This window comes from Folsomia candida, unplaced genomic scaffold, assembly GCF_002217175.1.
Source record: "Folsomia candida strain VU population unplaced genomic scaffold, ASM221717v1 Fcan01_Sc021, whole genome shotgun sequence".
Classification (NCBI taxonomy): Eukaryota; Metazoa; Arthropoda; class Collembola; order Entomobryomorpha; family Isotomidae; genus Folsomia; species Folsomia candida.
In genome coordinates this window covers 161744-183575 of record NW_019091213.1, presented here as the reverse complement: position 1 = coordinate 183575, position 21832 = coordinate 161744, and the positions used below count along the sequence as shown (strand labels likewise).

The 21832-nt window shown below is 48.9% G+C and overlaps 1 protein-coding gene across 1 annotated transcript; it reads right to left on the bottom strand.

Moving 5' to 3' along the window:
• Positions 1-1245: 1245 nt before the first annotated feature.
• LOC110858526 (glutamate receptor 1-like) lies at positions 1246-21512 on the bottom strand. The gene is given in 19 exon segments (XM_035858781.1): positions 1246-1826; positions 2736-2985; positions 3151-3166; positions 3169-3285; positions 3358-3466; positions 3546-3896; positions 3973-4167; positions 4232-4320; positions 4400-4520; positions 4606-4719; positions 5243-5350; positions 7168-7383; positions 10728-10892; positions 11265-11385; positions 11631-11775; positions 15428-15548; positions 16450-16577; positions 20004-20162; positions 20684-21512. Coding segments are annotated over 19 exon segments (2916 nt in total). The 5' UTR covers positions 20814-21512; the 3' UTR covers positions 1246-1565.
• Between the last annotated feature and the right edge of the window lie 320 nt (positions 21513-21832).

Here is a 21832-nt window from a genome sequence, read left to right as displayed (position 1 = left end):
AGGTGTATGCGAGTACTTATGCATATATAGAGATAGACATGGTATGCACGTAGAGATGTGTACACACACACTTCGCTTCTTGTTACGATAATGAGTGTAATCTGGGATCGCACCTTTTATTCGAGTCCCCATTATTCCTGTAATCGGCATGAGACTGGATGTACATATACATCTGCTATAAGCGGGGTGCGAGAGGAACGGATGGATTGATAAGCCGCCCTCCTCGCTTCGGGTGTGCGTGCCTGAGAGTGGTTACGAGAATGAGAGGAGGGCAAATCTGGCTGGATTGATATGTGAGCAATAAAAGGAATTAAAGTAAACTGGCCGGAGGAAATGTTGCCGTTTTGTGATGCGGAAAATCACATCCCGTAACCCGCAAGCTGCTTTCACTATACGATCCATTTCATATGCTCCATCCAGCAGCTACACACTCACGTATGTGTCAGTTGGTTGGGTACATGGATGGATATGCACATGTATGTAGCTCAGGTTATTACTTGCTGCTGCACACCAGGAGGACCACTATTTACTACCCTCAGCCCCATTTAAGGAGAGCGTGTAATATATAAGACCAGGAGTGGGATCGGAAGTATAAGATCCATAATGTAGCTGACAAACTGCTTTCACCACTTTCTCTCCTTCGTTCTGGGCTGGATGATGGGTGGGATGAGATGACTGATCATTCCGTCAGCATCCATCGACGCACTCTCCCTCCCGTCATCGTTTCATGGAGTGAAAGTCGAAAGCTCTTTCCTAAACATCCTCCTGCTCACCACAACACGCATCAGCCAGGGCACGTTCCTCTCCTTAAAGGGCCGCCGTAGATCGTACATATGGTGCCAGGAATTTCTTTCCCCGCTCTTCAGCCGGCTTAGTAGGCTGCCGTCGTGGGTGAATATTGGCCAATTAGATATTTTGAGAGAAGGGCGAGTCTGACGGGAGGCAGTGGAGAGAGAGAGAGGTGAGCTAAACGAAGCCAATAAATGTGACAAGAACACAAGCGAGAGGGGTTGATGGACAGATTTTGAGACGTTTAAAAGCCTTGTAATTGACACGCTGACTGGTTCTCAATGCTCTCAGCTTCTTGGAAACGGGATTCCGCTCGTTCTCGCTTCCCCTTCTTCCTGGAGAAAGAGAGAGAAGGAGATGACAATTTGGGGAAAGTGCTCTTGGAGAGAGACAACGGAACGAGCTCTCACGACTTTCTCTCTCTCTCCCGTCTAAAAAGCAAGCTGGTTCTTATTGTTAGAAGAAGACGAGCGTCATTTTATTTCATCCATCAATCAATCTGGTGAGGAATATGGTACACACAAGTGTATTAAAGTAAGTGGATCACTGAACATGTTAGTGTGATGATGTGTGATGGCTTGATAGCACCTCGTACAGCAGTGCGGCTATGCACGGCTGCGGCTGTTGTGTAATAAGTAGGTTAAGATTAAAAGTGATGACGAGCAGTCGTGTGTGTCGATATGCATTCCAGTCGTCAGCAGCGGCTGCACCTGTTGCGACAAAATACAAAGTGGAGAGGCACTTGTTGTGATGATGATGAGACGTTGGGAGGAGGATCAGAGGTGCGGAGGCTGTCGTGAGGGGAAGTGTCGCTGGCAGTGTGGATGGTGGAGGGAGGGGTAGCGACTCTCAAAGTCTGGGTGACCCGGACCGAAGCCCACGATGGAGGATGAGTGATGGAGGGTGGCTGCCTCCTGAGTCGCGTCATCTTCGTCCTCCCGACCGCCGACGCCGCCGCCGCCACCACCCATCGCCGTCGTCTTGCTGGAGCCACGTGCCAATCTCGTCTTGAGCTGCATTGCCTCTCGGAGTGAAATCTGCACCAAATAAAGTGGAGAAGAATGATTTGCATGAGTATCTAGCCAAGTGGATAAATGTAGAGTGGCTGCCATCCCTATCCTTATATCTGTTATCTGGATAAGTAAGAGAAGGGGGTTAATTTATGCTGGGGAACAGGTGTTGGCGGTGGTGCCAGCCTGACGAGGAAGCCAATATTTCAACAGCCTCCTCCTCGCCCAACAAATAGTGAACAAAGCACAAGAGTCAATAACAGAGTATCGTGTGCACTGGGGCGCATCGTGCGTCGAAGCCACTGCTAGTTTGTGATATATTGATGCATAGACGTAGGTCTGAAAGTAATCACTTAAATCCAAGTCGCATGGGCAATCTGTCCTCCTCATTCCATCATCAGGAGAATATCTGCATACGATCTCTCATCCTACCCATGCATGCACAGGTGTAGGCTTTATTTCTATGCGACGAAAAGTTTGATTTGACCCAGTTTGACTTGGGACATTTTCATGGAGGGGGACATATAATGGCAAACTGGGCTTCTGAAATCATGCCAAGCACAATTTGCTAACTCTCTCTGCCATATGTATGTAACCGTCCTGTTCAAAGTAGCCAGATGTCATGATCTACTTGCTCTGCTCACATATTTTATCCAGCTTCAGTACCAAGAAAATTGACAACCTATCCTCTTAGATTTTTAAAAAACTAGTGCCAATCGCCCACATGTTTAATTAATGTGGGCGATTAAAAGACTCGATCTGCCAGTTTGGCGGAGATTATGCATCTAAAGAGGAGAAAATGCGCTCTAAAGTTGACAAATGGGCAAATCGTGTCTCTTGCACATTTCATAAAAATTAAATTTGTGATCAATTGGCACTAGACTAATCAAATTCTGTAGGCATAGGTTTAACTGTAGCTGTGTTGAGAGGTCTCACCTTCCGCTTTCTGGCCTCCTTGGTCGTGGACCAGCAGAAGTCGAGGAGGGCGAGCAGGATCGCCACGCCCAGTCCTCCCCCCAAAATGTAGAAGATGCCGCTGAGGGACTGGAGGGAAAGCTCGTCGTCAGTGTCCTCCGCCTCCTTTTCCTCAATCGGACACTCGGACCGGTCCTCCCACCACTTGTTCTGCAACTGCATCAACGTCCCACTCTCCTTCATGCTCAGCACGGCCAGGTTGATCTGCTGTCTGCGCATTATGCAAACCAGTTCCATTACATCCAAACGTCGTGTCACCACAAATACCACAATCACTAATTAACAATGCAATGCTGCTCCGAGATTGACTACTCAACATGCTCCAACTCATTCACCCAGCAAACGGTCCTAAAGTAAATATGATGGGTTTGCTTACTTGAGGGGTGAGCCGAGGGGGTGGCCACGCCGAACCCCTTCGCGTCCAGATTTCTCCCCACCTTCATCGTGTTGCAGGGCTCCCTTTGATTCGTGTACTCGTTCTTGGGCGACTCCACCAACAGCGCGTACTTACCTAGTTCACAAACCCACCATTATTTTTTATCTGATTGATGTCCTTGTGCTTTGCTTATTGACGGATCTTTACCCTGCTTGTCTCTCACTCGCTTAATCCCTTCGTCGTACGTCCGCACAAAAACGTGAGGCCGAGTCGACATAAAGTCCCACATTTTCGTGTACACTGGCATTTGTGACCTCTGCAAAAGCATTGGAACATCAAATGTCAGAATACCCCTGCATTAAATTATTAGCAGATCTATGTTCTGATGAAGTTACTCTGAAAAAGTTCCAGGTGGATCCGCGATCGAGGGTGCCATACTCGACGTCGGTTTGGGCGGCAAGGTCCTCGGCCGAGTTGATGGGTGTGACCATGCGGTTGACGGTGCGGACGGCGGCAAAATTAGCCGTGTACGACGAGATGAGAATGAGGGTGAAAAACCACCAGACCGCGCCCACAATCCGACCCGCCGTCGAGCGCGGCGACGTGTCCGACCCCTGTTGCAACAAGGCCGCCAAAGAGAACCACATGGGGTCGTTCGAGATGGCGGACGTGCTCAGAGTGCCGTCCGGCTCCATCTTCCACTCGTTGGGGTTGAAGCGGGACACGAGGAAGAGGACGATGCTGACCTGGACGAGAACCAAGCCATCAAGGACAGGATAAAGCAGCTAAGAACAATCAAAAATCGACTGATTGCGAGCATACCCCGACGAAGGCAAAGAAGACGCAGAGCCAGATTTCGTTAGAGAGGGGGCTCATGAAGGAGAAGACGGAGGGCCCGACCTTTGTGGGCTTGTGAACCATGATTGAGATGCCGAGGGACATGAAGGGCTTGGAAAAGTCGATCACACGCTCCCGCTCGGAAGAAATGGTCAGCGGAGCAATCACAATATCCGCGTCCTGCCAATAGAAACCCCTTAACTTGCCTTCGACCGAGAGGGGGACGAGTAAAAAGTGGACTCACCCGTCGAACCAGCTCGCCCACCATCCCATCCCAGGCCCCACTCCGGTCCTCATTCCCGTACTTCCCGTCCAACACCATCCGCAGCTCGTCTGAAACAAGAAGCACCAATGTTAAAACCTTGGCCATGGATTAAGCAGTTGATGCGGCGCACCAATTTTCAGCACTCACATTTAATCTTCAAGGTGTGCGCTATTCTATCGGCAAGGTCTTTGCAGAATCCTGCGAAGCGTTCGTTTCCCTTGAGCTCCTCGCCCGGCTGCGGTTTGCTCAGCATCATGTAGGGCTCCTCCTGCACGACCCATGAATCAATTGGTGAATCCTGCCTACCTACTGTTACCTCATCTCTTATGTGCATGCATGCAGGAGGTACTCACAATTATGGAGGTCACAATGTATGTCTTGTTCTTCTGGAAGGTGGCAAACTTTGGGGGTCGCGTGTACTTTGGGGGGACTTTGACAAAGCCATGAGTGTCACTCCACTGGGCGATCTGGAAACAGAGCATTCGTAACGCAGGTTCAACAACTGGCCATTGCCACCAAATTGACTCATCTCATTTCGAGGGAAAGTATGTGAGGAATAAGCGTGACTATTTTTATCTGCTTTCTCTCCCACTCCAGCGAAGGGATGAATTCACCGGAAGTTTCCAATTACTCGCGGTCAGTCGAGTCACTATTTTACCCGGTACTCATCGCCTATGATGTTCCTCTCGCATGCAGCCAGCAAGTTAGCCAGACGAAACGTTGTTCCATACAACGATTAATAATGGGTGTGCATGACTCGTGCAGTACTGTTCAATGGCATCCGTATACATGTATCTGCATATCTCACGAACGAGACCGTTAAGAGTTAAATTATGACGAGTCCCAACCAACAGGGCCGTTCCACCAGTGTCGCAGGAGGCTTAGGAGGAGCGGTGGTTAGCAGGATTAATTAGTGACGGAGGGACCTACCCACTCTCCACTGGATCCCACATAGTACGCTCATAAAATATTCTGCAACCACAGGCTCACCTTCACTTTCGTGCTGTGAACGGACATTTCCATCACGTCGACGGAAAAATTGTGGCGACGCCCTTCCTCCGTGAATCGGATGGTGCCCGTCAACCCTTCCAACTCCACCTGCAATTAACACACACACGCTGTCACTCAACCAGCTCGCTCCTCACTAATTAGTCACCTCGCCCATTAACTCGTCACTATTTGGAGTAAGTAATGGGGTTTGGGTGTGTGCTGACAAACTGCATTGGGGTCACCTTCACAGGCCGAGTGCATGACCTTCCAGCTGGTCACCACAACCACGACGCCTTACATACGCTCCACTTTCTCTACTGCAGCGGGGCAGGACGAGGTGGTGGCAGAATAGTCAGGATGAGATAGAGGGTAGTGTCAAATGAGGTGGAAAAAAAGCGATAAGCCAACAGTCTCGGTATTAGCAAGATAAGCTCTTCCGTCCAAGTTGCTTCATCAAAATGCTGCACAGAGAGAGAGATGCAATCCAGTTCAGCCAGAAGAAGGCCGTTCTCGCATACCTGGCACTCTAATTCTGCACAGCAAGGCTACGTCTGCTTACTCCAAAGTCCGTGAGGAGCAAGAAATGGAGAGAAAGGAGGCCGAATGAACCTCCACTTCCATCAGCAGCATGATTATCTAAGGAGAAAGTGTAAAGCGAAAGTGCGGTTTGGTGGCAGAGGTTGGTCGTGATTGGAGAAAGTTGTTGTTTCGGTGGTGGCGGCGGTGTTGATAGGATCTCCTCGTTATCATATGGTTTGTTGATTGTGGTCACGAACTGACCTCCTCCCGCGATGAGGAAGAAGCGACTCTAGCAGCGTGTCCACCACGGCTCCTGCCACCATAACTGCTAGGGTGAGTAGAGGTGGAATGCATGCATACGTCGCTTAGGTCTGATTTCGTGGGTGCATTTAAATGCATCAACCAAGGCAATATTGAGGAACTGGTGACGATGGGCACTCCCACTGGAGGAGGAAGTCTGTGGTCCGGTGGACGAGTTGGGGTTGGCCGGAGGGGGTCTCGTCCATCCACGTTCGCCTGCGGAGATTGCTTTCTCCCCAAATTTATGGTTGGCCTCGAATAATCCCCACAAAGTCCGGCCAGCCAAGTAAATCTCATCTCCTCTGTTTTCCTCTCCCCATTCTCGCTCTAATCTCTGCTCTAAATTAAATTATGACTTATGGGCTGGTAACGGCCGCTTTATTACAATCTCGTCGTCCTCCCTCAGCCTCACTGGTCAGCTCCCCTGTTCTCTGATGAGACGTGGAATCCGTGCTTGTGGCTGCATGGCTCTGCATAATACACAACAAGCCGTCTGCGGATGGACGGCGATGCAGTGCGTGGTTTGCTACGTCCACGTCGTCAATCTGCCCATGCTTGCCCGTCGTATTAATCCTGCTTGGCATGAAATGAGAGTTGTGGCCCCCGGTTGCCAAATAACATAAAAATAAAAGGAAACAAAACTACCCGACGCTGCCGAGAGCCAGGAGCAACATTCCCAATTTAAGCACACCAACCAACCAACTACCCACCCACCGACGACGCACAACAACGAGTATTCTAAAAACTGCTCGTGTATACTAAAGCAAGACGAAGGGAAAGCAGAGCGTGGACCAATTTGTAAACTTTTTCAGCCGACGAGACTTAATCCAGAGGAGCAGAAGCAGGGCAGGCAAATCCAATCCCCAAAACACAAATCCACATCATTTCTCCAATAATAAAACCCAACTACCCAGCAGAACAAAGTCTCTCTCTCCTTGCTCAACCAATTAACGGCTCACTTTTATGATTATGAAGGAGAGAGAATGCCGGGTCGTAAAGTGCTTTATTAAAATGTCCAATCCCCCGAGACACGGCGGGAGGAGGAGGTTTTAATAAAATAAAAATAAGAACAGTCGCGACCTCGTGGGCCTGATCCCCCCGCTCACCTTGCGAATCCACTTCCCAATCCGTTCCCCCAGCTCGAAGGGGACGGGGGCGCCGATGACGGAACCTGTGGCGCAGACTGCCGCCGCCTCCCTGCTCCCATTTTGCCATCCCGAAGGGGACAAGTTCGTCGTGGGTTCGCCCGCCTTCTTCCGCCCAAACTTGACGAAGGCCTCGTGGAGGACGGAGATGGCGTCGTACATCAAGGCCCCCTCCGCCTGAGAAATTAACAAACAAAAACTTATAAACATATTCAATTGTGGTCACATATTTAAGTACTTATTGGGGATAGTTTTAGGAATAATGATAATTTCACTGAAGGAACGCCCGTGGATGAGATGTGTGTTTTTGACCTCTTGGAGTTATGGAACCTGCTCCGTGGTTGTCTCTACATGACTGAGCAGCCAGAGAAGGGAGTTGGCAGTTGTGAAGAAAAATGGTGAAGCGGAGGGAAATAAATTTGTGTTGGGATGCTTGGCTGTAATAGAAAGTAAAACTGGTTTGGGATTTGGCAGGGTGTGTGTGCTGGCCAGAAAACAGATTAAATGCGACAGCCAGGCTGGTCAATCTTCATTCCATATTTCTCACTCATTTCTCCTCGCCTCTCCTCGCATGGACGCAGAAATCCTTATGTTTTCCAGCCCAGTTTAAGTACTGACTCTGCACAATTGGTTCATAAATAGGATGCTTCGTGTGACGACATTTTTAACTTCGGACGGACTTCAGGTGGTGCAACGCCGTTGTTCAATTAAACCTTCCCTGGCCGCTTGAATTGTACGGGTTCAAATAAATGGGTGTGGTTTCTCGCAATCTGGTGACTAAACAGGTGTCATTTGTTGAGGAAGAAGGCTTATCAAGTGCCAACCATGCCGGATCACTCACTCGGTGGAAACCAATCTCCGTATGATAACCTATGGAGGAGAAGAGGAAATAGCTTCCATAATAATCCGTCCATCCAACAGCAGCCAGCTTCCGGTCCAGTGGTTGATGAGACCATCATTCGATTGTCTTCCCTTTATTTAAGCCTCGCTCTCTCGGGCATCTCCCGTGAGTAAGGAGATGCAAATGTGCATGTCCTACTCACGAGTGCACCTTATGTATTGACAAAGAGAGAGAGTGAAAGTTAGTTGTCGGCTGCCGGCGGACGGTCGTCATCATGTGTTCATGGGCTGTTTCCTCCTCCTTTCCGAGTACGTAGTAATAACAATGATTGTGTGACATGGGGCTGGGATGTAGTCTGGTTTGGCCGAGTGTGGCTGCTGCACTTGCCGTGATTCCATTCCTCCTTTTCCCGTCCTGGGATCAAGAGTGGCTAAACTTTCTCCATTTATGAGGCAGAATAAGTGCACAACTTTCTCATCCATTCAGCCAACCATGCATGAACCTACATACACGTGGCTGGTTTCCTTCTCTCTCTCTCGTGCATGCATTGTCTTTCCTGGTGGCTCATTAATTCCACAACATGAGGTTGACTCTCTCTCTCTTTCTCCGTGTGGACGGAGTGAGTGTATGATCACGCACCTCGGCCCACACTCTCGTCCCCATTCTAATTGTGCACTTGGGCTGCGAGGTGATTGACTGGTGCGAAGACTTGTTCTCTCGTAATCTCTTTCTCCAGCTTTCTCCGCCCGATGAACTGATTGCGTCTCAAGATGTGCACTCATCCCGCCTCCTATGCACGCATGGAGAGGATGCAAATGGGGCCGCCACTCACTCCGCGTTAACAAGCTGGACGGAATAAGCAACCTGTTGTGAAGACGAGCTCTGTGCAGATGCTTCTCGGATGGAAATTAAAGAAATCCAATTTCGTCTCGTGCTGTTCTTCGCTCTCCGTCGACCCTCCCTTCCAATCAATGTCACCCTAATTGATTCCTCTTCCCAAGGAGCTACGTGGGTAGGAAATTTCTAGTGCTGCTCCTGCTGCCACACCCACCACTCGCCCAGAGGAGGAAGCCAAGTATTTGCCCACTCTCTCCTCTCCATATTCTGAGTTGACTAAGAGATTGGCCCGCTGATTTGCTCCTGTTACATCATTTTCACTCGTTTTCTCCGTTATTAGTATTCTCTGGCTGCTGCCCTTTGTCCACCTTTGGAATTTAGGAGGCTATGCGTTACACTCACATTGAAGGCCGCTTTACTCATTATACATTTTGATCAATCGTGAATGACCAACAGATAAAACCTACAGAAAAGTTTTAAATCCGGTAAAGTATTCCGGTTGGCACAATATTTATAATTATTTGTGTCTATTTGAGGGTAGACTTCAATGTCACAGCCACTCCTTTGAGGCTGAGGACGCGTAAAATGAGTGACTCTTCTCGTCAAACATGTAAAAGAAGTAATTTGCCAGCACGGAGGAAAACCTAGCTTTTTCCAGGTGCACGGCTCTTGGTTGGGTGGTGGGAACGATTGTGGGGGCAGAGCTGATAAAAGGACGGTAAAACTTTTAATGTCCTCTTTATTATTTCCTGTTCCTCCTTTGAAGCTCATATAAGTGGCTCCACTTTCTCTCCCTCCGTAGACGTACGTACATAGCTGTAGAGTTGCATAGAATGGGGGCCAGTTGTTGTGGATCCGTCCGATGACTGGGGAGGCGGAGGATGGGGAAATTGGAGTAATTGTAATTGGACATAAAGCAAAATGTCCACATCCATCATCAAAAACTTGTTCTCTTTTACGGCTCCACCACCATAAACAATTATCTTGGTCGCTTGCCTGCACATGGCTTCTCTGGATTTTCCTCTCCTCACTCCTGATCTCTCCGGGCAGCAGGAGCCAGCCTTCTCATGGGTGGGGTGGGCTGCTTGTAAATCCAATTATCAATATTTCAACCTCTTCCTTCCGAGAACGTCGTCGTCGTCGTCGTGGTCCCCTTCTTGGCAGCAGTTGCCCATCTTGAGCAGTGGGATCCTGGTCTTCGCCGGATCCAACTTATGTTGCGTTTTATTTTATGGAGAAAGTAGCCGTATTTCAAGATGACTATTAAGCGTGTCTCTACTCCATGCGCTCCTTTGATTCAATGCTACAAGTCGGAATTACTACTTCCGATCCCAATTAATTAGCCAGTCTTCATCTGTACCCACATATGTATGTTGGGATTTTTGAACATAATCGTATGCAATTTTCCGCTGCTGGACACTATTTATAGTACTTCCATCCAATACTTGAAAAGATCTTTGGGGTTAAGGTGGGAGGAGGAATTTTGGCGACTATATGTTCCATGAGCCAGTAAGTATGCACGGTCTCTGGTAAATTGATAAGTCTGTGAGATCAAGAGCCCTCACCAACGACTAGTATATACTAATACTATGCATATGTGGTTGACATCACAACTTTAGCATGCAATGTAAATACGGTTGTTCCTCCCGGTGACCGGTTAAGAGAACACAACCCGAACCTTTATGATTTCTGGGCGACACATGTTATCTCAATGCATTTATTACGTCTACGTAGGTTAAGTTATACTTAAATTCTTCACATACATATGTACCACTCAAACCTTAACTGTTCTTTATCGGACCCGTAACTATCCGTGTATCATCGTTCATACGCTGCAACTCACCGAGATGAAGGGAGTGCCGGCAGAGGGAAAGTTGACTGCGTCGAGGGTCCTCCACTTGGCGAGAAAGTCCTTGACAAGCCTACGGGCAGGGTCCACGATACGAAATCCAGTTACGTTGAGGGTCCCGTACTCCACAATGGCAGACTCCCAGGGCTCCTCCATCGCCTGAACACAGGAACATACGAGTAAGAGTCGCAACAGCAGAGTTCGTGGAGTCTGCACTTCTAAATACGTGTACAGCCGTCGAGGAGGGCACCATCCATTTCAATGGGAAGAGGGAAGGATGGCGGCGGTGGTGGTGAAGTGCCAGTTCTCTTATCTTGAACCCATTTACATGAACGGCTTTGGTTACTTATTGTGAGATAAGAGCGGGCATCACCACCACGACTTTTACCTCGGCTCATCCCATGAACCTGCCACAAACCCGCATAATCGGTGGCAGGTTCCGCATCAATGGTTCCCGATAAGGAGGCGAAACCATAAATGGGCGCCTGGGGTCAAAATCTACAAATTCGAAGAGCGTATTGTTGGTCATACCAATCCGGGGAGGAGGTAGTGGTGGGTGCGGCGACTCAGCTGCTGTCCAATCACGTGGGCCAAGATGACATCACGCACCAAAGGAGCAGGACAGTCCAGCACGACGTACTTGTGACCAAACCTAGACAAACATTCCTTGCCTTAGTTTACGCACATGTGGACCTCAAACTGTGCTCGTTCACGCGATGACAATGGGAAAGCATGTACGCCTGCTTTCACTTTCACTTGCATTCCGTCACTCCATGTGCAAATGGGAATATGCTGTCCAAACTGCGGGGGACAGTCTCCATGGCTGAAATGAGCTGGCACGTGTTCCTACTTTCACCCATTGCATATGTACATACGCACATGCAAAGCACTTTTTACCTGTTGGCAATTTCGATCGCCTGCAAGATGCTGAGCACTTCCTCGGCCGAGGACACTTGTCGCACGACGTCCATTCGCAGTGTCTCGTTCCCCGACGACGAGAGGACGGCCACCTCCTGAAACAGACTTTGGAGGCGGTGGAGTCCTGAAAATAAAACATCACGAAACATATTCAAATAGCTCGCCACATGCAAACTGGGAGACAGTTTCCTCTCGCCCGTCCGTGGTGGTAACCTTGTGGTTCAATACAATGTTTGACTGATTGGATACGCTTGTTTTTTGTCTTGATCACGCACAAACGTCGACTTTCCCTGTCTTATCTCCATCTTTTCACGCCAATCGAGGCAGCCCCCGGACAATTTCTCACCCAATCAGTTCATGCCACAAAAATCCAACGAGAGGAGTTGAAGGTGGAAAGGCGCTAAGTCTACACGTCGTCGTCGTAGTTGCCGAAAAGTCATCGTCGTATTTTCTGACGAACGACATCCAGCACACGCTCTCGACATGGTGGCATTACATATCCACATGCACGGAACAAGAATATACCAAATGTATGCATGCATATCCACATGCATTGCTGCAATAACAACAATCTCGCTCTCTCGCTCCCTACTTGTTCCTCCAGATGGAAAAGAAAATTTAAATTTTGAATTGTGATTGGAAACCCGACGAGTTTTCTGCTGGAGCTGTTTCATTATTTTCAATTTGACTGCTCAGCTCCTGTTCCTGCTTCCCTCGGCTGCTCTGCCCCATCCAATTCCACTTTCTCCACTATTATGGTCTTCATCATCTTCCCAGATATTTTCTTGTATTTTTCCATGCAAATCCGCCGGCACCCAACGCAGGCCAACCACCACGCATTATCATCCTCGTCCACATCCTATAGCCGGCTGGAGCTGGATGATGTGAGAGACGGAGGAGGAGGGAGGAAGAGGGGAGCGGATATTGCAATTTTATTCCGGACCAGAATGGTGATGAGGAAACCGAGTTGGTTGGCACACATTATAAAAGCCCACATTTTCTGCCTGTCAGCCACCACACACATTTTACGACATGGGCGACACTGGCTTTCTGAAGCACTTGGAAGGAGAAGGGGTGGCCCTGGCTGTGGATGCACCACGACACAACGGAGGTAATGGCTCTGGAGAAAGCGGATGCACATTACCGTATTTCACACGGGTAAGCAACCCACGCTGCCAACCACACCACCAGCATTGCTTCCCATTCTTCCCCACTCAAGGAGCCAGAAGTACGAGGAGAGGCTGCTCATAATCAAACTCTCACTCAACCAACCTGGCCAGCAGCAGATCAACTCCTTCCCAGAAACGGCCTCCAACTTCATCTCATGTCAATTTTGGAATATTGTCCACAGCCAATCCAACCCGCCGGCGGAATTTCAGACGGAAATAAGAAAACAGAGTTGACTTTAAAGAAATACTGGAGCAACAAGCATTTCAATCTGGTGCATGTTATGAGAACATGTCATAGCTGGGAACACGTGGAGAGATTCCCACGGTGGATGGTTGAACAATGGACGCATTATTATTGGCCACCGAGAGAATGGTGGGGGAAATGGGGAGGGCGAAACTGCATGTTTCTAACTCTACTCAAAATCTCCAAAGTTTCAAACTTTGTGTGGAGGAGGGTGAAAGTTGACCACTTTTGATTTTGTGCCCCAGGGAAGGAGGGAGTCTCACATAATGAAGGGAGACGCGAGGACACACTGGTAATTAGTGGGAGTGGAGTCCAGATAAGCCCCAAGAAGCGGAGATGGAATGGGGCAGCAGCAGATGAAGCTTGTGCTTGATAAGCCCAGGGGCCACATCTCCACTCCAATTAACAAACTTTGTAACATCGCGCCATTATGATCACGCCGTGCCAGGCAGACATATTTCAGCAGTGACGACGTAATCAGACGTGTACGGACTGACTGCCTTTATGGACGTAGTAGCCTCCCACGGTAACTCGGAGCTAGCTCATACATTTATGCATACGTGGAGAGAGGGAGAAGGCGCGATAGGTGCCTCTCATATCCGGTCTCCCTTGTCAATTCAAGCCATCCACCCCAGAGTCGAGGTTAAAATGGAGTTGTCATGTCGGCTGTCGTCAGGGTTGTGGGGTGTCCGTGATTGATGAGAAGACTTGACTTTCTCCAAGTGGTTCCTACGTCAAACGTCAACTTTCACCAAAACAGGCTGGCTGACAAAGACAAAGTCATTGTTGTGACGACTAAATGCTGTGGACCGAGGTCCGGTTGGACCCGTAGCAAGAGTTGAGACGAAAGGCGGGTGCTTATGCAGGTTCACAGGTTGGAAAATGTGGAGAAAGCGGACACCAAGCAGTCCTAATAATGCAGTAATTATAATTAAAGTGCAATCTGATCCGGATTTGACTTTGTTGTTGGCATTGTTGTTGTTGATGTTGCTGTTTTTGTGTGGAGGCTCCTTTGTTTGTTTGTTGATGCTCATGGATGGTGCTTGCTTTCTTTCTTTCTTTCTTGGGCAGGTTGGCGCAGTGGAGTGGCCATAAATCAATTACAAAGCCCATTAATCTCTCTCTCTCTCTTCTTCAGCGTCTCTCCTCGTCTCCCTCATGGACGTGGTGGTGGTCTGACAGGAGGAGAGAGAGAGAGAGGCAGCAATCTTGTGTTTGTTTGTTGGTGGTCGTAGAATGTAGTCGCAGAGTTGTGTGAGCTTTAATCCCGTCGCTGGATTATCTTTTCTGTCTCTCCGACTCTTATTATTTGCCAAGGAAAGGAGGCTGGCTCCTTTCCTGCTCCCACATTCCCACCTCCAGCCCATCCGATATATAGTTGTATCAACCACCAGTCAGCATTCATGCACTCGGATTTTCCTCATTTCGCCAACTTTGTTCATTTCCGTAACTTTATGCGAACCAGGAGTGAGACTGGGCTGCTGGTGCTGCTGGTGGTGTTGCGAAATAAGATCATAATGAAGTCGCAGCCTTATTATTGTCTGCTCCCCAGGTAGACTGCCATTATTATGAAAGGGAGTGGAGGGCTGTAGTGGAGGTGGTGGTGGTTGGGGAAGGTGGTGGGGCTGGTGATAATAATTCCGGCCTAGTGGTGTTGGTTCGGAAGAGTAAATTAATGAGCAGCGAGGAGAAAGTTGTTTTCATATCTTCATAAATTACTCTCATAAATTAATTACTCTTGTAGGGCTCGAGTCACAGAAACTCTGGCTCTGCTCTCTCACCAGCCAGACTCCATGGCTCCCACACGAGTCGACCGTGGTGGTAGGCCTGGCCGTGTTGTTATGGGGAAAGGCCAACGGAACCTCTGCTTTCTCCCACTCGAATGTAGCAAGCAGTGAGTCGAGTCATCAGATTTTATGAGAAAACTACACCACGTGCTCACTCACTCATCCGCAGCCTAGATTTGCCTATATCCTCAGCAGTTGGTTGAGGGGGAGCAATTACGAGTGGGGCTTCGTGAGAATATTTCCAATTTAGGATATTGTATATATCGTTGCGACTGAGGCAGTGTCAGACTCGGATCTTGATTCCCTTTGGGTAATGCGTGGTTGGTGACCTAATTTACGTCCACCACGCCCACTCAAAGATGCGAAAACAACTAAAACTGTCACGTTCAGGCCTTACTCAAGAACCCAATTTGTATTTAATTTTTATAATTTTTTGCTTCACTTGATCCCAGATAATTTCTTTACCCGATATCGAACCCATTTTATAATGTATTTTCGAATATTTCCGGAGCTCATAAATTTCTTCATAAAATCACGCGGATATATTTGTGACAATTATACGCGTATTATACTCACCCTCCATGTTGCAGTAGAGGTAGATGATGCTTCTCCATCCATAATAGCGGATGGTGTCAATCAGCGCCCTGCCCAAGTCTGGTCGCATGCTGGTGGCGAACTCCATGGCGGAGGAGACCATCTGCAAGACGCATAAAGTGAGAGTGGCAGCGTTCCCCGGCCAGAGAGAGTCTTTATCTGAGACAACTTTGCATACATAAATGTGGGCAGTAAAGGAGGAATTTATGACCGTTTTAGCCCGCTCCTTTATTTCTTGTTTATTATGCGGCCCATGAATGATTGCCACCGCGACGACTCCCTCTCCTGCCTCTCCTTCCGTGGAGGAGAAAGCAGCAGCAGGACCGCAAAATCATAGATTAGACGTTAAAAGGGATAAAAGTGGAGAGAGAGAGAGAGCTGTGGGAAGTATTTATGGTTCAAGGCGATGAGATGTGTTACAGCGATAACAACAAACATGGCTCGCTCCCAATGCCCATAAAAAGTTTAAAGCCTTCAAAAACCTTTGGAATAAAGTTATGCGAGGGTGCAAAATGATGGCTCGATCTGCTTTCACTCCTCCAGCTCCACGTTCTGCAGGAAAAAGTTCAACCTTTTCTCTCTCTCTCGCTCGCTCGGCTTGGGCTCCTTCTCTACTATATGCTACTACTATTACTACTAGATGCTAGTGGTGGTGGTGGTGGTTATGAAAGGCAACAATCCCAAGTAAGCAAGTTGTGCGAGTCATGATGAAGAGTTATGATGAGTGCGGGGAACAAAGTGGTAAATATGGAGCCCAATTACTAATCATTAGCTGCTCAACTTTCTCCAACTTTCTCTTCTCCATTTCTGTTCCCTCCTTCTGCTCGCGGCTGCCGAGGTTGTGTTGTGGTTTCATCTTTTCCAGATTTATGCTGGTCAACACACTCATCCAACCCAACTCCCTTCCCGACTACATAATTAAGGGGTTAATTTGGACTCTAATGTGACGTAGTGCTCTCCCATAATCATGCTCTACCCAACTAATCACGGGAATAAACTCTCACCTTTTCAGGGAACCAGGGCGTGAGGAAGGGCATCTGGAACTGGTTTGCATAGGCGTGGAACGTGTCAAAAGCTTCCGGACTCATGACTCCCACGATGGCGTACACTCCGCGCGAAAAGTGGTGACAAACTGGAAATAGAAAGACTTGCTTAGAAAACGTGGAGGTGCAGACGAGCACTTGATGAGACGGAGCGTACGTACGGGTGGATGGATGGCGATGGTGATTATTATTGCATTGGGGAGTGAGGCTCATCACTTGCGTGGATGATGAGATGATCCTCGTCCCTTCATCCATCATCCCGCCCTCTCCTCCGCTCATTATCATCCTCACGCATTCATGACCATAATCAAAGCAAGGCAGCAACACCAAGCGTGGATTCTCATTCTCTCGGCCTGCCCCCACATTTCCATTTGAATGGTGGCCCCAGCAGCAGTGGGACGTAGGACGTCATGCCGTAATCTGACTCTCACTCAACTCGGCGCACGAAGAAAGGAAGTGCATCATTTTTCACAGAATTTTGAGCCAACAAAGAGGAAAAAGAAGGCAAGGAGGAAAGTCAGCCAATTTCCCATGGAGAAAGTGCGGAGGAGAAAGTGAGAAAAGGCCGGAAGTGGAGGCAAACACGACTGGAATGACCTCTGCTCAACAAGCCAAACGTAACTCGGCCCTCTCCATCACGCAGAAGGATCGACGTGGACGAACTTTCCGCCGTCAGAAGAAAATGCTTGAAGAAAGAAAGCGAGCTGTACGTATTTATATGTTTTGACTTGTCCGTTTTTTGTCGATGTGTGGAGTGAGTGAGTGAGTGCGGGGACGACTGGCTAATTCCCTTTGTGCTCTCTCTCTCTCTCTCTCTCTCAGCGAGGAATAATTGCGATATTTCTTTTGAGGAGGAGAAGAAAAGAGCGGAAGTCTCCCTTTGAGAGCGGGGAGACCCTGTCAATGTCCATTCCCTTCTCCCTGGCTTCGTCCTCGCCTCGTCGTAGTGGCTGGGCATTGTGGTGACCACTTTCTCCTGGAGATCCCCCACGGGGTGTCTCTTCTTCTGATAAATCAACTTATTTACTCGCAGCAGAGCTCTCCTTTTCGCAGTCCGACCACCGCCCCGAGGAATATTTAATAAAGAATCAACCTCGCTCGCCCATCATCTCTTCCGCCTCTGCCGTCCAGCAGCAGCCTCCCGCTGGAATACGACACTGTCCACTCGCCCAATCTAATCAGGACTGCTGCCCCAAATCCGCTCCTCTTTGAACAGCTCCAAATTTGACACATGGAGAAAGTGCATTACGCGTATATATGCATTTATATAAGCACGTCCATCCAAGTACGGACGAGGCGATGAGATGATGGTCAGTCAAGAGGAGAGTGTGGATGGATAGCGGGCAGCAGCAGCAGCAGCAGAGTTGATTTCATTTTCCACTTTTCTTTGGCTGGCTGGCTGGAGGGGACGTTGATGGAAATGTAAAATGTTATTACTTCTGGTGCTCCTTCTTCTTCTTACAAATATTATTGGCACCAAGTCCAGCCTGCCTTGCCACCAGACGAGAGGACGACATGGATCGACTCTCAACCAACCCAACCACGCTTCCCTCATGCCACACAACTTGGTCAAGTGAAGATGGCTGCTAGATGTTATATATGCATGGGTGGTGCTGCCTGGGTGAAAGTTTTACGCCGTGGTCCCACTCTTCCTCATCTCTTCGGGCCATCTTCCAAGGGAGGGAGGGCGAGGAGCGAGTTAGCAGCACGAGCAGCGGAGAAAGTTGTGGTCAGGGACGCGCTGCTGAGAAGGCTGGATTTGAATATCGACAACGATGTTCCATTATTATTACGTGGTATTACATACGTCCGTCCGTATCTGCTCTGGTGGCATCGTGGGTGAGAGGAAGACGGTGCGTGAGCAATGCTAACCAAACCATGGGCTTCTCTGCATGTCAGCCAAGCACTACTTTCTCCATGCTGAGGAAGGCCGTGCTGTGTCGTGGTTTGGTTTTGATGCTCTCTTTCTTCCTTTGAAGTTCAATTGGATACCCGACACTCATTTCTCTCTCCAACTCACTCGCTCTGGGTTTGGCTGAATGGAGGAGCAGCGGTTGATTGCTCCTTTGAAATTCTACCGAGGAGTTCATGAGAGGAGTATCTCCATGGTTCATCACTCGCTGACGACTATGCAAAGAATTCCTCGGCCCAATCCACACAACAAAATCATTCCAACCCGGCCGATATGTGTTTCATGCGCCAAACAAATAATATCAGTGCTCCTAGCCAACCGTCCTATGGTTTGCAGTGTGGGCACCATCCCTACTCGTGCCAGGCAGGAGCAGGGACGAGGCCTGCTAATCCCATGCAGAGGGAGAAAGTTATTTTGTTTGCAAATCAGATAATTTGGTTGTCGGGGAAGGAAGAAGAAGAGGGAGAAGAAAGAGAAAGAAGGTTGACGTCAACTGTTTGAGATGCAAAGGGAGCCTGTGAATGTGGAGAAGGAAATCAAGTGTTTTTATGACTCCCTCGAGAACTGGGGCCGCCGAAGGATGAACTATGAATAACAGACACGGCCAAATTGTCTCTCATAAGTCTGCACATTTCCGCCCCGCTCGCCCGCTCCACAGATTCCTCAGCCTCGCCTCCTCCCTCCCCATCCGCCGCGAAGGAGAGTCGGGCGAGGGGCACGGCTCGAGTGGATGCACCCCAAGCTGGGAACGCCACTCTGAAAAAGCCGATGATAAATGTATCGCACATAAAATTTGAAACAAAAGTTTTATTTCCGGCGCGTCGTGCCCCATACGAAAGTGGAATATGCAGAAAGAGAGACCCAAAATTGTTTCTTTTCTCTGCATCTCACTTTCCCAGAGCAGGAGAAAGTGCACCACTCCCACCCATCCACCCAGCCCGACTACTCCACTTTCCAGTGGGAAGGAGATGCACCAGAGGACGAGGAGCTCTGAGGGGAGTGGAGGAAGTGGATGGCATGAGTAATGGGAGGACGACGAGTAAATAAAAATAGACAGCCCCCAGCGAACAAGCAGTCGAGGACGGAAATGTGTCCACAATCACAATCACCCAGCAATAGCAGCAGCAGCGGCAGTACACGCACACACAGAAGAACCCATTTCATGTCCTATGGTTCCTTCTCCTGCCATGTATTTTTCGGAGAGACGACACGTGAGGCACATTCATGAGGGATCATCTTCCTGCTCTCTGCTAATTCCAATTACGCCAACCTCCGTACCTTGCGAGACGACGATGCTTGTCAACTCTAGGCTTTCCACCTGGCTGCACTTTTCCTGCTCCCAAGGACGCAGCGACTCCCATTTCCACTTTGTTTTGGATCAGTTTCCTCGCTTTTGAAGTAGAGAGTCGCCGTGGTTCTCTTGGGGAGCGAGGTTCTTGGAGAGGATGATCACTCTCCATCCATCCAGCCATGCTGTACACATGCACTAATTCCGATAGCTCCGCCTGGTCCCAGGGGACACTCGAGCAAGCCTCGGCTGCATCCAGCAACAAATTGCGACCTCATTGGGTGGAGAGAAAGAGAGAATAAAATGTGTACTCACTGAGCCTCGAGAGTTTGAACGTGTCCCCCGTGTTGACGACGTTCACCAGCGCTTGAAGTTCCAGCCGACGTTCCTCCGCCGCCACTCCTCGGTTGCGAGAGGCCAACCCGTACTTGAAGGCCGTCTGTTCCGCCGTGCTCCCAGCCTCAAAAATCGCTCCTGCATTCACAAAGTCATGAGATACACCCACAACAACATACATAAAGGAATGCTAGCATAAAACAACCTACAGTGCAGCCTTCCCTTAGCATTAGCCCGAGTCCGCTTCTAAATTTTTGCCCGAATTCACCGGACTACTACTACATATTCCATAAATCATTCCCCTACCAGGACCAAGTGCACTTCTTGTTTAACAAAATTTCAACTTTTCAAGACAATTTCTGAATATCGGTTTGGGTGGCCCCTAAATTTCTCCAATTTCACCTCAGAAACTTCCGAGCCACTACAAGCCGTAAGCATGTATTAAATTTCTGCTTTCAAAAATTTTATGATTCCAATCAGTCAACCACTTGACCGACTTTGTTCATCTTTAAACTTAACTCCTTTGTCTAACGTACACGTGTGCATAAATTTGTACCCAATGACTTCAGCCGTTTTGGCTCCATCGGACAGACAGACAGAAAGACAGACACGACGATTGCATAAGCCCTGATCGGGCCAAAAAATTCACATGACCTTACCAATCTTAACTTTCTCCGCAGCAGCGACCAAGTGGCCCCCTCGACCACCCCAGAGGACACTGGTCAAGAGGATGACGATGGCCCAGTGGGAGGAGGACGTGGCCACTGGAAGGACACGCTGCCTGCCCATTCTGATGATTCCGAAGGTGGTGGTGGCAGGGAGAGAAGGGGATCAACAGGTGTGGTGAGAGTACAAGGCGGAGTGATGCGAGGGCCGATAAGTGTACAACCTGGCGTGGACTATTTCACTGCTGGCTCCTGCATTCTCGCACAGATCCACTTTCACTTGGTCACCAACACCACAACACACAACCGCCAACTGCATGTATGCTTAACTTTCTTCCGTTGACTTTGGTTGAGTTTAGACGGTCCCGGGTGGCCTGCTTTCCACTCAACTCTACCTGAGTCTCCACTCACTCACTTTCCGACTTACTTTCCAACTTGATCAACTCACTTATTCACATCCAGCGAGAGGCAAAACAGAGTTCTTGTTGTTGTTGCTCGACTTGGAAGCAATCACGAGTTCCGATTGTGGGGGAACGAGGCCATACAATGCATATATTGATGGAAGAGGTGGATGGAGGGGGGGGGGCAACGACGGTGGTGATGGTGATGAGGGTGGAGAAGGAGGAGAACGGATTATGAGAATTGGAGAAAGTTTTGGAGAGGAGCGCGTGAATAATTTTTAGACGAGTCTCATTAAAAGTCTCAACTTTCACTTGTCCTGAGGGAGATAAGGTGGATGGCTGGGTTAATGTTGCAAACTTAATTGGAGCGGGTTTAACGACTCACTCATCTCCCTCGATCTCCAGACCCAAACTGAGCTCCGCGTTGAGATGGGCCACCCTTTTCCCTGCTTTCCCCATCCATCCATCCGCCCGAACGGCCCCCACCACCACCACTCGCTCAGTCTCCTCAGAGTAGCGTGTTCTTGGACCATGTTATTCGCAAAAATCCTCCGCACCCGTCAGACTACGCCCTCCTCTCGCCACCCCGATGCCCACTTGAACCTACAAAAAAGAGTCGCACCACCGGAAAACATTCCTCAGAATTTGCATCAAAACAACATGGAACCAATTACACTCTCAAATACAAATTTTACAGTTTCCCCTCTTTTCCAAAAGACTGACTCCTTTTGTGCTCACCATT